At 53.8% G+C, this 15,944-nt stretch overlaps 1 protein-coding gene and 1 long non-coding RNA gene across 4 annotated transcripts in view; one reads left to right on the forward strand and one right to left on the reverse strand.

Annotated features, from left to right (window-relative positions):
* LOC112391820 (uncharacterized) overlaps nt 1-12,651 on the reverse strand; it is a 116,212-nt gene extending 103,561 nt beyond the window's left edge. For all 3 annotated transcript variants that reach the window (XR_003001570.1, XR_003001569.1, XR_003001571.1), the window contains exons 1-3: nt 12,375-12,651; nt 11,715-11,792; nt 7,385-7,436 (exon numbers count right to left, since the gene is read on the reverse strand). This is a non-coding gene — a long non-coding RNA (uncharacterized LOC112391820). The remainder of the gene's footprint in view (nt 1-7,384; nt 7,437-11,714; nt 11,793-12,374) is intronic.
* Nucleotides 12,652-15,265: 2,614 nt separating this feature from the next.
* The window catches only part of NINJ2 (ninjurin 2), a 1,765-nt gene continuing 1,086 nt past the window's right edge, over nt 15,266-15,944 (forward strand). The window contains exon 1 of the mRNA XM_024733307.1: nt 15,266-15,434. Coding sequence (XP_024589075.1) covers nt 15,281-15,434 — 154 coding nt within the window. The 5' untranslated portion in view covers nt 15,266-15,280. The remainder of the gene's footprint in view (nt 15,435-15,944) is intronic.

The following is a 15,944-nucleotide window of genomic DNA, read 5'->3' on the forward strand; positions in this document are numbered from 1 at the left end:
TTTACACACACACACACACACACACACACACACACACACACACACACACAATGTAATATTACTCATCCATGAAAAGAATGAAATAAGGCCATTTGCAGCAACATGGATGGACCTAGAGATTCTCACACTAAGTGAAGTAAGCCAGACAGAGACAAATATCATATGATATAACTTACAGGTGGAATCTAAAATATGATACAAATGAGCTTATTTACAAAAGAGAAATAGACTCACAGACACTGAGAACAAACTTACGAGTACCAAAAGGGAGCGGGGGAGGGATAAATTAGGAATTTGGGATTAACAGATACACACCACTATATATAAAATAGATAAACAACAAGGACCTACTGTAGAGCACAGGGAACTATACTCAGTGTCTTGTAATAACCTATAATGGCAAGGAATTTGAAAAAGAATGTGTGTGTGTATACATATTTATCTGAATCACTTTGCTGTATACCTGAAACTAACACAACACTGTAAATCAACCATACTTCAATTGAAAATATTATATTCATAATGACTTTTCCCCTTTAAATACATTTCATATTACATTGTATATATCTTCCCACATCTATGCATGGGATCCCACATCTACCTCAATCTTTTTAAACTTTTTTTTTAAATACATTTATTTGTTTATTTATTTTCGGCTGTGTGGGGTCTTTGTTGCAGCAAACGGGGTATACTGTTCGTTGCAGTGCGCGGGCTTCTCATTGTGGTGGCTTCTCTTGTTGCTGAGCATGGGCTCTAGGCACACGGGCTTCAGTAGTTGTGGCTCACGGGCTCAGTAGTTGTGGCTCGTGGGCTCCAGAGCACAGGCTCAGTAGTTGTGGAGCATGGGCTTAGTTGCTCTGTGGCATGTGGGATCTTCCCGGACCAGGGCTCGAACCCGCGTTCCCTACATTGGCAGGTGGATTCTTAACCACTGCGCCACCAGGGAAGTCCTACCTCAATCTTTTTTAAAGACATACATAGTATTTCATTGTGTGGATGTAGCCTGATTTATTTAGCTAACATGTCATGGGTTAGAAGTTGGGTCATTTCCAATTTTTTTACATTGCCAACAATGATGCAGTGAGTATCTTGTCTTTTTGCACTTTGGGGAACATTTTATGTGGGAGAAACTCCTAGCAGTGGACTTATTAGGTAAATGGATAAGAATATTTTAAATTTTAATAGATAATCGCCAAATTGTCCTTCAAAAAAAGACTGTAGTAAATTTGGGTAATAATTTACGTTCCTACCAAGTGTGTGAAAATGCTTGTTTATCCACATTCACCAACACTGAGAATGATGTCTCTTAAATCTTTGCCAATCTAAAAGCACACACCACATACACACACACAGACACACACACACACGATACAGCTATTTGTGATTATTCTTCAGTGCTCGTTTGTCCATATTCTCTATTTTTCTATTCGTTCTCTTTAAAGACCTCTGTGTAAAGCAGGGAAATCAGTCCTTTGCCCTACGTGTTGCAATTTTTCCTCACTTGTCTTTGTCCTCCGACATTTTACGTTGTGTGGCAGTGTGGGGAGTGGCTACAACACAGAATCTGAAGGCAGACTACTAGGTAATCCTCGTTTGTCTCTAATTTACCAGCTCAGTGACCAAGATTCAGTTACTGAACCTCGGGTTCACGGGCTTTTATGAGAATGAAACGAGTTAAATGTGTAGAAAGGGTCCGGCACAGTGCTTAGCATGAAAAAAGTGCTATGGGGGTATATGCTGTTGTTGTTACTATCTTGTATTCAAATAGCTTTCATATTTATGCAAAATCAAATTCACTGATCCTTTACGAGTTCTGGATTTCACATCATGCTTAGAAAGACTTTCCTCAGTCTAAGATTAGAAAACTAGCCACCAAGCGTGCCATTTAAAGGAGTCTGTGGGGAGTCCATTTGCAAAATGGATCTCCCCTCCCCAGCCCTCACCCACTGTGCTCCTTCTAAGTTAATTCGGGATGGTTTTAAAGGGGAGGCCTGCCTGTGTTTCCATCATGTGCAAGGACCAGGGAAGGTAGAAGGCACAGTGCTTTGGGAAATGGATGACAGTAGCTGCCGTTTCATGTCTAAAGGGTGGGCCTGGGCACGTCACCCCTGCTTCATTAACTAAACCACTTCTGCTTGTCCATAAGTGGCAGCCTCATGCCAAGTTTCTGACCCTAAAGGAATTCATAGTCCAACATGAGAACAGACTAGTCATCAGGCGGAAGGTGTCACTGAAGGCCTGAAGGCCTCGTGGGGCGAAAGCATCCCTGATGGGAGGAGACTCACAGGTTGGCGGCAAGGAGGGGTGCAGAGGACGTTCCCAACACAGGGACGAGATGTTCCATCAAGACTCTGCAGACACACGCCAGACCCTCCCGCTACCTCTGCCCGCGGCCCCGGGGTGTGGTGCTGGAAGGAGGTGGTGAGGTGGAGACCAGCCAGAGGCCAGAGCAAGGAGCCGAGACTAAGACAGGAGATCTGGCTTCTCTCTCAGTTCCAGGACTTAACTTGTCAGATGGTCTTAAGGAAGTGACTTCACTCCTCTGCGCTCATTCGCTCATCCTTAAAATGCAGCCTCAGCTTGTGTCCTTAGGCAGCCGTGCAAGTTCTACACGATTACACATGTGCGAACATCCTATCCTGTACAACGTAAACATCTGAGGTCCTCGGGTACTTTCTGCTGCTAACTGGTGACGGCAGCTGTTCCTGCCTGGGGGCTTCACTGTGGGTTAGGCCGCTGCTTTCCCTGGGGCTCCGCCCTGCTCCCTGAAGTGGGGCAGCTTCGCAGGGACCCAGGCCTCCATGTTTGCACCCCTTCCTGGTCGCCTGCGTCTCCACCCGACTCTCCTAGTCCTGCTGTTGACCCAGATCAGGGCTCTACTCCGGCACCCTTTAACCCTGACACAGCTCCCACACGTGAAGGGGCTGAGCCTCCTCCCCTGACAGGTTTCGGTAGCAGGTTAGAAATTGCCCGCAGGCACTTTTGGTCTTGTTTTCCTCAGACGCTAGTGTGGGCCCTCTCCATCCCTGGCAATTCCACCATCTGCTCAGATTAAGGGTGAAAGGGCAGCGAGCATCTGGACCTCAACTCCTCGCCACTCCGCTAGAGCCCAGCCAACAGCGTCCTCCAGGGGGCGGCAGGGGTTGCCTCAGGAGAGCAGAGTCCTGGAGGTCTGAAGACCACTGCGGAGGGCAGCCCCTGAGCCTGGCACCCACAGTCCAACGCGTAGGGCTCCTTTGCGGGAAGGGCACTTGGTGGGAGTTCAGGAACCTGGGTTCCAGTTTCAGCACTGGCTGGTCATGTGACCTTGGACGGGTCCCTTGCCTTCTCTGGTTCTCGGTTTCCTCTTTGGTAAAAAAGAGGGTCGGGCACAGGGATGAAACTGATGGCCTGCTGGCAAACAGAAGTGTGCACGGTTGGTTTGGGGCTGAACACCTTAAAGTGAGGCCGGCATTTCCCATGAGAAGAATTTCCTGCCACTTCCACCACGGAAGGCACCTGTGTTTGTGTTCTTTGCTGCTCCCCAGTCCTGGCACTTGGGAGAGGAGCTAGGAGCCTCTGGCCTTTCTGGTACCATTATTTAAGAGAGGCAGAAAATGCCACTGGCCACCAACAGGAAGAGCTAAGTACAGAACCAGATCTGGCAGGTTATCTCACCTCTGGAGGCCAACCTTAACCCAAGATGCAGTGAAGAGTCACTGTGTTTCCCAAGGGCGGTGGTCCTCTTGGTGACAGAAATCCTTAAACCTTTTCCCCTGCACTTACTAGCAGACTGGGCTGGCTTCAAGGGGCCTGCTCAGAAGGGTCAGCACTGAGAAAGGGCCCGTGCTTGGTTTAATGCCATTACCATCTTAAAATTCTTCATACTTTTTTTTTTTTTTTTTTTTTTCTGCCATGCGGGATGCAGGATCTTAGTTCCTCGACCAGGGATCAAACCCGTGCCCCCTGGATTGGGGACGTGAAGTCTTAACCACTGGACCACCAGGGTAGTCTCTCCTAATACAGTTTGAACTAGGGGCCCTCAGGTTCATTTTGTACTGGACCTGCAAAGTATTATATGAACACCCACTTTGAAACTTTCACCAATCTCTCCATTAGGGTACTGGTTCCCAAGGCAGGACTCTGATCTCCAGAGGAAGGACATCCTGAAGGACTCTTCTAGTCCCTCAAGATGAGCTGAGACGGCATACAAGCCCACAAATTCTCCTCCAACCTCCCCAAGTGGGTGGTCTCCTGTTTCCCACTTCATCTGTCTCTCTCACAAGGCACCCACCTCTTTCTGTAACTCATCCCAGACTCCTCACCCCCGGGCTGTGCCCTCTGTACTCTGACTTCCTCAAAACAGAGAATGCTCGATAAACGTCTGTTGACTGAGGAAAGCAAACAGAGCTATCTTCTCAGAATAGGGTGCAGGGCAGTGCACACAGTGGGTGCTCAATCAATGCTGCTGACTCATGCACAGAGCAGGCTGGGGCACTGCACCACATGGCTGGGCCTGTCCTCAGCCAAGGCATCGCATGGACCATCATTCTCTCCCCGTCCGACCTGGTGAGGAAGGAAGGATAGGCCAGGGTTTCCTGGTGCGGAGGTGGAAGGACTATTCCCTGCCCACCCCTGGGGTTCCAGTGCCAAAATGCCCTGCAGGAAATGGTGTTAAGAACCCCTGACGCTTGCAAAGCCCTTTAAAGTTTAAAACCCGCTTTCATTAACTTTCTCCTCAAACTATCTTGCAAGTCAAGATGAATACTCCAAATACCAACTGTGGGCTGTTGTTCTAACATTTTTTCTTTCACTGAGTATATTCCTGGAGGAAAAATTAGGAAATGCAGTTAAAGCCCAGAGAACAAGGACACCTCAAATCCTAGGGCCTAGAGATGACACTGTTAACATTTTAGTCCATATCTCATGAGATTTATCTCCGTACGTAATATATACCTTTCAAAACAGGATAACACTGTCACTGCTTTGTAATCTTACTATTCCCAGTTTTACAGGAGGCTAACAGAGGTCGCAGGTCATACAGCTGCTAGGGGTAGTGCTGGGGCCTGACTCTGGTGTCCTGACTCTGACGCTGGTGTCTGTATCCCTGAACCCGGCTGCTACTCAGACTCCACAGGGGCCGGAGGGGCTGATGGCCATGGGAACGGAGCCCCAGCCAAGAAGGGTTTGCTCGGACTGGGCTTCAGGGAAAACATCCTGAAACTGCCTGGGTGTCCCCCAGCTCAGCACGGGCGGGGCCGGGCCAGGCCCGGTGGCTCAGAGTCCCCACCTCTGCAAATCTGGACTTTGCCTGGCAGTAAACAGTCACAGGGATACGGGGTCAGCTGTCAGGCAGGGGCCCAGAGGGAGCAGGTGTCAGGTGGCAGGATCGGGCCACACAGCAGTGACCCTAGAGAGCAACTGGATATCTGTTGGTGGCCTTGGAGGGCTTGTCTGTTTGTATTTTTAGAAAAAGTGAGGGCACAGCAGTGACCCAGCAACTGCCTCGCTGCCTGGGCAACACGCTGGGCAGTGGAAAGGGGCTTCCAGCCTGAGTCCAGGCTGGTGGCTAAGGGCAGGACCGGCCGCCTCCCTTCCTTCTTTCCCTCCCCCCTCCCTCCCTCCTTCCTGAGCTCACACTACTAGCCAAATACTGAGTTAGGCACTAGAGGAAAGATTTCCTCAGGGCCCTGGCCTTCCACGAAGGTGGCAAAAGAACAAGAGCTGACCAGAGGCTTACAGAACAATAGTGGTCAAGAGCGAGAGCTCTGGCCTCAGGCAGACCCAGGTTCAAATCTTGACTCCCCTGTCTCTAGCTGTGTGACCTCAGGCAAGTTGCTTAATCTCTCTGAACCTGCATTTCCCCTCTTAAGGTCTATGAGAAGCAAATGAGATAGTGCATAAACACACTTAGAAGAAGGCCTGGAACCTGGTAAGGGCTGGATAAACGCAGCTATGGAAAGAGAGGCTGTACCTTTGGAAGCATTCTGGAGCTCGGGCTGCCCAGCAGGGTCAGCATCACGGCTGGCTCATTCCAGAGGATGCCGTGGGGCTTGGCTGAGAACGGGCCTGGGGCTTTCACGGCTCTTCAGCCAAGGGTCTGGCAGCCTGGCAGCGGCTCACCCCTTCCACCACACGCTAGCCCCTCACAGTGAAGGAGGGGCCGGCATCCTCTCGTTTTGCCAAAGAGGTGGCTGGGAAGCAGTGGGGTTGTGGGAGCTGCTCGAGGTCACCAGGGAAAGAAATGGCAGCCGGCTCCCAGCCCAGGGCCACCCGTCTGCTGACCTTCATCTCCCCCAGACCCTGGCCCACGACACCAGAGCTGCCTCTCAGGGTGCAGGAGTTGGGGCAGCAAGAGGGGTATGCTGGGCCTAGCGGGAGAGCGGGTGACTCCTGGGGCTGCGGCGGGGGTGGCAGCAATCCTGGCAGGCAGGCTCTGGGCTGGCCGACCCTGAGGGCTGTTTGCACCTGGCTTTGCTATCTGGGACCCAGTGCCCTGGGGACGCCTCACCATCTTGATCCCACCCACCCGGAGCTGCAGCTGGGCTTCTTCCAGTGAGAACAACAGCATCTCCCATCCTCTGTACCTGCCTGTCTATGCCCGGCCCCTGGCAGCGCCAACCCCAGGGACAGTGGGCACACACGCACACACACATGCACACACACGCACACGCGCTGAGGCTGTGATGCGGCACGGAGGGCCGCGTCAGGAGTGGACACGCCTATGGAAGACAGGCACTTTCCTGCACCCACAGAGGGCTCCGTGTAAGAGGTCCAGCCAGGGAGCACAGCTCACAGTGGTCCTCCCTCCTCAGCCCCTGGTGAATGAATACAGGGGTGCCAGAGCCATCGCTGGCTCGTCAGGCTAGGTGCCAGGCTCTGGGATACAGCCATGAGCAAGACGGATAAAGTCCTTGTTTCCGTAAAGCTTATCTACTGGGGTGGGACTGAAAAGGTCTTTTTATCTCCCTTATGCTTCCCCCTTTATGCACTTGATGCTCTACTAATCCTTGTCATTTTAGGGGATTAGGGGAACAGGGGTGTCGGGAAGGCGGCGATCTCGTGGTATCCTCGCTGCCCAGCACATGCTAGGAGCGGAGAACACATAGGATGTTGGTAGGTCTGCGCACGGCTGGGTGGGGTGGGAAATTCACCACCTTCCCTTTTCCCATCTCCGTGACAGATGTGATCTCCCGATGAGGTGTGCTCCCCTGGACTGAAGCCAGGGACTGTAGGCACAACGCTCACTGCTTCTCATTCTAATTGCCCGAGGTTCCAAGGAAGTAACGCTCGCCTTTTGCAAACACATCCTCTCGTGGGAACGTACAAAACTCACACGCACCGTCGCGTGGAATGTTGATATTTTGCTTTACGATGAATTGTTCCGAGAGTCGTTTTCACTTACCCGTGTGTAGGCTTCCTATCTGGACACAGGTTCTGCCGCAAAATCTAAGGTTCTACAAAACCAAGGAAGGCTCAGTAAATGTTTGAGTGAAGACATGAAGAGGGTCTAAGGATAAACGTGTCAGGACCTGTAAACAGGCACGCGGTGGGCATGACCCGGCACTGGGGATGGGAGCTGCTGGCATGTGCGGCTGGGGCCAAACGAATAAATTGGTTTTATTCGCCATTCAGTGGGGAGGTCTGGAGAGATGCCCTCTGCATCCTTCAGGGTCCACCTCTGAGGGGTTTCAGGACCTACGCTTCCAGGGACTAAAGACTGTAGTGGTTAAGGACACAGGCTCTTTGGAACTTCCCTGGTGGTCCAGTGGTTAAGACTCTGCTTCTACTGCGGGGGGTTCGGGTTTGATCCCTGGTTGGGGAACTAAGATCCTATATACTGTGTGGCACGGCCAGGAAAAAAAAAAGGACACAGGCTCCACAGCCTGCCTGGGTTCAAATCCCAACTCTACTTTCAACAGCTGGGTGATCCCAGGCAAAAGTACTGAACTGCTCTAAGCCTTGACCTTCTCATCTGTAAAACAGGTGTTGTTAAAAGAACTCAGTGACAGTCGATGCAAGTGTCTAGCACAGAGCTGAGAAGATGGTAAGCACGCGAGGCGTTGGTGACGAGCTCAGCGTGCCAGTGCAGTGTAGACCAATGGCCCTCACACCTGAGGTGCATCAGATTCCCCTGAAGGCTTGTTAAGACACAGAGGGCTGGGTACCACCCCGAGCTTCTGATTCAGCAGGTCTAGGGTAGAATCTGAGAATCTGCATTTCCAAGTTCCCAGGTGATGCTGCAGTTGCTGCTTTAGGGACCATACTTTGAGAACCACTGGTCTAGAGAAGGGAGAACTCAGGTGTAGGATTTGGGAGCTGGGACCATCCCGCAGTGTCTGGTGACTTTGGGCAGTTAATCTCTTTGAGCCTCAATGCCTTTGCTTGTAAAATGGGACTCTTAATATCCACTTCACAGGAATTCCCTGGCGGTCCAGCGGTTAGGACTCTGGGCTTTCACTGCTGAGCTTTCACTGCTGAGGTCCCGGGTTCAATTCCTGGTCGGGGAACTAAGATCCTGCAAGTTTCTCGGTGTGGCCAAAAAAATCCCCAAACAAACAAAAAAACCAACTTCATGGGGTCATGCCTGGCATACAGCATTCTCAGTATTTAGTTATTATTGCTTGAATTTTGGCTCAGTTTGATGGCCCTTGAAGGATGGGTAGGATTACCATGAGCAGAGATGGGTCAGGCAGGCTTGCGGGATGCTGCTGAGAACCCCAAAGCCCGGAGCAAAGTGCCGGATGGATCTGGAAGCCCCAGAGCAATGTGCTAATTTGGAAAGAACTCGTTTTCCGATTCTATGGAAGTTTCTATGTGGCAAATCCACAATTAACTTTGGACCCTGACCCAGATGGCTGACAAGGTGACCTCTCGCAGGGGAGGTGGAAAATGCTGCCTAATAAAAAGGAAGCAGCCCCATGGGGTTCCTATCACAGCCCCCGCACCTTCCCATCCCTGCCTGCCCACTCTGCTCCCGCGTGTCCACGGCCCCCTTTTGTCAGAGAGAAAGCCTGTCAGCTCTGGACTCACAGGGGGATCAAAATCCCTGGGGCCCCTGGCCAGGCCGGGCTGCCCCAGGGCCCACGCAACCATGTGCACCTGGGGCAGGGCTGGCGCCTGGCAAGACTGCGCCCAGGGCTCAGAGGAGATTTCTGGGCCAGTTTGGTGTTATGACAGGAACAGCACGCAGACACCCCATCCGCGGTGGATCAGAGCCTGTTGACGTTTAAGGGCGAGACCCATTGCTCTTGGCACGGGAACGCTGCAGGCTGAGCGCCTCAGGGGTCCGGGCCTTGGCAGGCTTTGGCCTGAAGTCCAGTGGCAGCAGCCGGCCTGAGTCACTGGTTCCGAGGCAGGATACCCGGGGAAAAAGGGCTCTCCCTGGACCAGGGGCACAGATTCACTGTCCAAACGGCACGCTCCTCACCCAGCAGTCCTTGGGCCTGAAATCCCACCCTCAGAGATCCATTCTTTGGTCTTTTTCAAAAAAACTCTTTGAAGTAACTCTTTCATATAAAAAATTCAATGCTGTGGTCGTTTACTGTGCATTTAATGTGGGCAAATCACTGAGTCTGGCACCGTAGAGACCCAGGAATACGGAAGATGGATTCTCCACAGGAAAGCAGGTGGCTAGAGGGGCCACCTGGAGGGCTCCGAACACAGCCCAGGGTCTAGAAGGGAGGGCCAGCCTCCCAGGGGGCACGGGGAAGAAAGGCCTTTAGTCCTGGAGGGGGCAGGAGCAGGTGGAAGGCTGGGGCGTGTTCAGGGAACAGTGAGTCACGCGGTACGGCCCAGTAAGGGGGGTGAGCCCTCGGCCCCTCCAGGGAGGGCAGAGGAGCAGGACACCAGCTGGAGACGCAGGTGGAAGCCAGCTGGGGGGGTCTGCACAGCAGGGACAGTGGGGACCCAGTGTAGGTGGGCTTGTCTGAGAACTTCCCTCCCTGGGAGATGGGCCTGGAGCAGCTTGAAGGGGAGCGTCCCCCAGGTGACAGGCGAGGAGACAGGTTCCCGGATGGGTAGAGAAGGGTTTCAAAGACCAGGGGTGCTGCTGAGAAGACAAACCTTCAGAATGTGGGCTGGGACGGGCTGAGTCAGCACCCAGTACTTAAATGCCTCGAGGCCCACAGGTGGGGGTGTGGTCCTGAGCAGGAGAGCTTTCTCTCACCTCATCCTTGTTCTAGGGCTTCACAGCTCTCACAGCACATTCACCCACATCACCTCGCTGACCTTTTTAACAGCACTTTGGGCTGAACAGGGCATAAAATTCCCATTTCACACATGGAGAAGCCAAGGCCTAGGTGAGCTGAAGTTATAAATTCTGCTTTATATGAACCACTGGCCTTTTGGGGTGCATATTCTTTTCTGTTTTATTTATTTATTTACTATTTATTTTTAGATAGTTCAAACATTCACAGGAGTCAAAATTCAAAATGTCCGGATGAAAGCTTCTCTGTCAACCCTATTCTTCCAGCTGCCCGGGTCACCTCTTACCAGTTTGAACTCAAGCCTTTTGACTATGGGTGTAGGGCCCTTTCTGCCACAGTGGGGCAGGGGCTCAGGACACAGCCCCCCTGTAGATTCAGGAAAGCCCAGCGTAAGTGCCACCCCAGGAGGGGTGTTATACCTCCTCTGGGCAAGTGTCCATTTGGTCTTCTTTCATCTGAGGCCACATAAGTCTATCTTTAGAGCCTAAACTCCTTGGAGGCAGGGAGTCTATCTTCAACTTCCGGGAGGTCATAGAGTAGGGGTTAAAATTAGAGGCTCTGGCATATAGAGAACTGGGATAAAAACTGTGCTGTGGGACAAGTTACTTAGGCTCTCTGTGGCTCTGTTTTTTCAGCTACGAGAAGGATGCCCTCACCAACTTCACAGGGCTGTGTGGGGACTGCATAAGATGACTTACGTCCCGTGTTTAGCTGTGTGTCAGGCACGAGGTCTGTAATCTGTAAGTGGGAACTGCCATCATTCCCAGTGTTCTGGGGCCCGCGTGTGTCTGCAGTATGACAGACCTGGGCACCCTTTCACACTTAATCCTGACAGAGAATCAGGGATCTCAGGCAAATCGGCACAGTAGGTCACTCAAATCCATGTATCTGAACAAATCGCTCGCTCTTCCTGGGCTGGGATCTGCCCTTCCCTTTTGTGAAACCAGCCCTCCAAAGGCCGGCTCTTCACTGTCTCCTTTCAGGTGGTTTTTCTGGGGAGTCGGGCATTTTGACAGAGGGGCCGACAGCCCAAGGCTCCTCTGGGCCGATTTTGTCTAATGCCCTGAGTTTGAGCTGATACGCGGGGAAGCTGCCATATGGCTTTTCTCAGGGCTGACAGGAATGACTCACTGGAGGGTCACCCCTGCCCTGGAGCTGCCGAGGGCAAGTGACTCATGGCCTCTGCCTCTCGGAAGCCATGTCCTCGGCCCCTGAGACTACAGGCAGAGGAGGGGGCTTCCCTGCTCCTAGATCGCTCTGGGTTGGAAGGGAGCCGAGAAATCATTTATCCCACCTCCCTCATCTCGCAGATAAGAAAGGGAACCTGGTGATGGGAACAGGCACACAGCCAGCTTGTTGCAGGAGCAGGATTTGTACCTGCCGTGACTTCTGTGGTTCCCTCTGGGCTGCGGCAGATCCCCACCCCTGGGCCTTCCAACCACAGCGCCCTCACTCCTGCCTCGGGCTCCAGGTCCTAAACACTCTGAGCAGTGGATCCCGTGGCTTTTTGGTAGGACAGTTACTTACCCCTTTGGAAGAACATCCCTGGAATCTTGTTTCCAAGAAAGGGCAGAATGATCTGTTGGAGCTGGTGTTCCCACGGACCTTAGGGTCAATAAACAATATAAAATTGTGTTTACTTTTCTCTTAAAAGAGGCATTCCTTTCTCATCCAACTCAAGTTTTGTCAAGAAACAAAAATATAGGCCAGCAAGGATTAAGGGATAAATAATTGTCTGGCAGAACAATGGAGCAATCCATGACTTCAAGCGATGGAATCCACACCAGCCTTGGGAGCTGGGACTTGGCAAGCAAGCCAGAGCCCGGGAACAAGGAAGTCTGCGCGGGACGGAGGGCAGGGCGAGAAAAAGGGAGGGAAACGGCTGTGCTGGGGCAGGGCCAGGCGGGGGGCGACTCGGGGGACCCAGGGAGGGGTCTGTGGTGCCATCCCACCCCATCTCCAAACCCAGGTGCTCTTGCCGCCCAGAACCCCGGAGCCCGGACTTCCTATCAGCAGGGCCCTGCCTAGGCGTTCAGCTGCCGCGGGTGGGCAGGTTGAGGGGCGCGCGCATCTCCAGCAGGGGCTCGTCTCAGGCTTGGCGCCCCACTGTCCTGGAGGAACAGTGCAGGGCGGGGGTGGGGGCCTGAGACGTAGACACAGAGGGTCAGGGGTCACGGCAAGACGCACTTCAGACGGGAAGAGTACGAGGCTCGGAGTTCTCTTTGCTTTGGGGAAGAGCCCGCTCACTCGGCCTCCAGAAAGGGATCTCCCGGGTTTGTGGATGTGGAAACTGAGGCCCAAACTGGGAGGCCCAGAGCCGGGGGTCCCGGCCCCCAGCCCCCGGCCCACGCCCGGAGGAGTCAGACGACGACAGGGGTCTGGGGAGTCCCGCGCCCACCCCGCCCGCGCGCTCCGCAGACCCCCGGGCGCAAGGGGCGGACCCCGCGGAGCCGCCGGTAGTCCCGGGTGGGAAGGGGCCGGGTGGGGAGGGCGCGGGCGGAGGAACTGAAGTGACTCAGGCCGGTTCTCAGGCCGGGCCTTTGTTCCCGGGACGCCGACCTTAAAGGGCCAGCGCCCGAGGCAGAAGCGCGCCCGGCGGCCTCCCCCCGCCCCCGCCCCCACCCCCACTCCCACTCCTCCTGGGGTCGCTCCTGGGCTCCGGGCTGTCGGCAGAAAGTGGGGCGTCCTGCAGGATTCAGGGGTTCATCCAATCGAATCCTCAGGCCATAAGGGAGGGCCCTCAGGTCATTTCAATCATCCCCCTGCCTCAGGGCAGGGCTGCACCTAAAGTGGCTCAGGGGGATTAAGAAAACCCCTTTCCTGCTTTTTAAAGATACTGCCACGGGGCGACCCCTTTCTAGGCAGCGTCTCCCAGGGTCTCCCAGCCATCTGTCTTCTAACCAAGTCCCCACCCTGCAAGGTGACCCACCCACGCAGTCCCCAATATCAGGACTGGATCATTTGCACCCTCATTTGACACGCTTGGTGGGTTTTAGGCCGGCCTGTGCAGACCTGTGAACAGGCTCCCGTCCCGGGCCTCCACGGGGTCCAGGTTTCACACCAGTCCTGTCCTGTCCGAGGATCCCTCGCCACTCCACCCCCCAACGCCGCGCTGCTGGTACCAAAGTTGCTCCTCCGGGCCCTGAGCGCCACCACGCGGACACGGGAGAACGGTGCCCTGGGGGACTTAGAGGGGCCCCTGAGAGCTTCCTGCCACCACTCTGTTATAAAGCAGCCTGAACTGGCGCAAATCAAAATAAAAGCAGGCCCTAAATTAAAGAGGAGAGGATGAGGCCTGTCCCCTCCTGTGCTCCTGGGAACCCACATCCTCTGTGAAGCGATGGCCCTGAGATCACTTAACAACCAACGCCCATCAGGTCTATTAAAACCTAGGAACAGGCGTCGTTGCTGAGGCTCTGGAAGACCTGTGCCCGTGATACCCACCTCTGCTACCCCTGCCTCCACTCCCTATCTGCTTGATGCTCAAAAACAAAACAAAACAACGAAACACCACTAGAGGTTGGGATTTATGGTTTCGCCCACTGTTCATAATGCAACTTTTCAGAGAAGGAGGTCTCTCCCTGAAGCTTTCTTAGTAATTTCACAGTTTATCGGGTCTCGGACTTAGAGCCGGGTTGGGAAGGAGGAGAAAGTGCAAAGCTCGTCGCTATGGGCAAACTGGAGGTGGGGGGGGAACGGCGGCAAAGAAGCCCCAGCTCACAGCTGTGCGCGGCAGAGGCCTCTGCGTCGTGGGGAGAGCCGGGGGCTGCCCCGTGGACTCACTCTCCTTGTGAGGGCATTTTATACCCAGAACAAAGATTTGCCAGGTAAGCTAGGACCACAGGCTGTAGCCTCAGGGCCGACAGGGACAGTGTGGGCTTCGTGGGGTATTGGCCTTGGGATCCCTGGCCCTAACCAACCAGGCCAGCCAGCTCCAGACAAGCCCAGAATCCAAAAGGGGCAACCAGAGCTCTCTGAGACCTGCCCCATCCAACCACCCACGCACCCGCCCGCTCAACAGACATCTCATCCAGGCTGTAGCATCTCCGAGACCTCCCTTCCTCTCCTTTCTCACCCCCATTCTCCTTCATTTCCTTGACAGCCTGACCCTAAATCAAGACCATAACCTTTCAACGGATCTCCCTGTCTCTGGGCCCTCATGAGCCGCTGCATCCCAGGCGCCATATACTAAATGAATCTCCCTAAAACCTACCCAGGTTCTCTTGAGTGACGGCAGGGTTGCCTACACCATCCAGTCTGAATTTCTTGGTCCAGCGCAGAGGCCCACACCACAGGCACTGCATCGTGACTCTCTCTTTTAGAGTGAGTAACTTCTCAAGAAGAAGAGCTTCGTTTTAATATTTCAAAATCAAATCAAATATAAATTATGCTTCAATAAATTCTCACCGAAAAGTAATACAAAAACAAACGAAGAGCCTTTGGCCAGTATGTTTTGCTGTGTGCGTGCGTGTGGGCACACAGACGTGTACCCGAGCAGGGCTGTGGCTCCAGAGCTCCCCACGAGGGCCGGGTGGGACCCACAGGCAGCTCCTGTTCCATTTGTGAAGCTCTGCACCCCACCTCGGGGCCGCATGGTTCTGGAAAAAGAGGTGCCTTTTCCTTCTCCAGCCAGGCCTCAGAGCCGAGACGCTTTCCTCTTGTAGGAAAAGAGCCACCCAAGGCCAGGCCTGGCCCAGGTAAGATGGCGAATAAAATGAGGACTGCTCGTTTACAAGCAGCCCAGGCTCCTCCCTTTCGATGTGTGAAGGTGTGAGGCAGAGCGACCCTCCATGAAATAGAAATTACAACACAGCATCATTTCCAAGTTCAAACGCACATAAGGGTTTTCTAGCCCACCTCTTTATTCTTTCAGACCACAGCACCGAGAAGGGGGTTACCTGCCCTCGTTTCCCACCTGGTGAGGGGAGACGTTTAAAACTCCACTCCTCTTCCCAGCCTCTCAACCACTTTCCTTCCGGAGCCTCCCAGGTAAGCCTGTGTTTTGTCCCCTACAGCCTGGGAACGCCAGCCCCAGGAGGAGCCCACCCATCAACCTGAACCACTATGCCACCAAGAAGAGCGTGGCAGAGAGCATGCTGGACGTGGCCCTCTTTGTGTCTAACGCCACGCAGCTGAAAGCGGTGCTGGAGCAGGGGCCGTCCTCTCATCACTACACCACCCTCGTCACCCTCATCAGCATGTCTCTGCTTCTGCAGGTGGTCATTGGAATCCTCCTCATGGTCATTGGTGAGGAGCCCAGGCCTAGAGTTGGCCTCGGGGTGGGGGGGTGCCCCCCCGGTGGGAAGAAAAGCCTAAGTACCTCCCTGTCACACCCCGCATTTGCACAGGCCACCTTCTCAGCATAAGCTGCTGTTAGACCTGTGTACCTTCAAATGCCCAAGTAACAACCACACAGTGCAGGCAGGCACCCTGTCCCACCTCCTGGTATCCCTTCTAGTGGCCACTCCATAATACCTGCTGAATGACTTGCTCACTAACTCATAGCAGCGTTCCTTTGAGCCTCTTGTGCGAGCGTGCATCCCTACTCTTAGAAGACCCAGTACAATTCTGCAAATCCTGGCTCTATTAGTACCACGTGGAGAGCCCACACTGGTCAGTTGGGGAGAAAGCATCTCAGCACGATGGCTGCCACCTCCCTTGATCTCTGAGGGACCAGACTTTCTCTGGACTCTAGCAGCTGTGGTGGGGGAAGCTCCAGGCTGTGGCCACCGCCCCCCCCCGCCCCCCCCCCCCCCC

The sequence above is a fragment of the Neophocaena asiaeorientalis genome, unplaced genomic scaffold (genome assembly GCF_003031525.2).
Source record: "Neophocaena asiaeorientalis asiaeorientalis breed wild unplaced genomic scaffold, Neophocaena_asiaeorientalis_V1.1 scaffold150, whole genome shotgun sequence".
NCBI classification, from domain to species: Eukaryota; Metazoa; Chordata; class Mammalia; order Artiodactyla; family Phocoenidae; genus Neophocaena; species Neophocaena asiaeorientalis.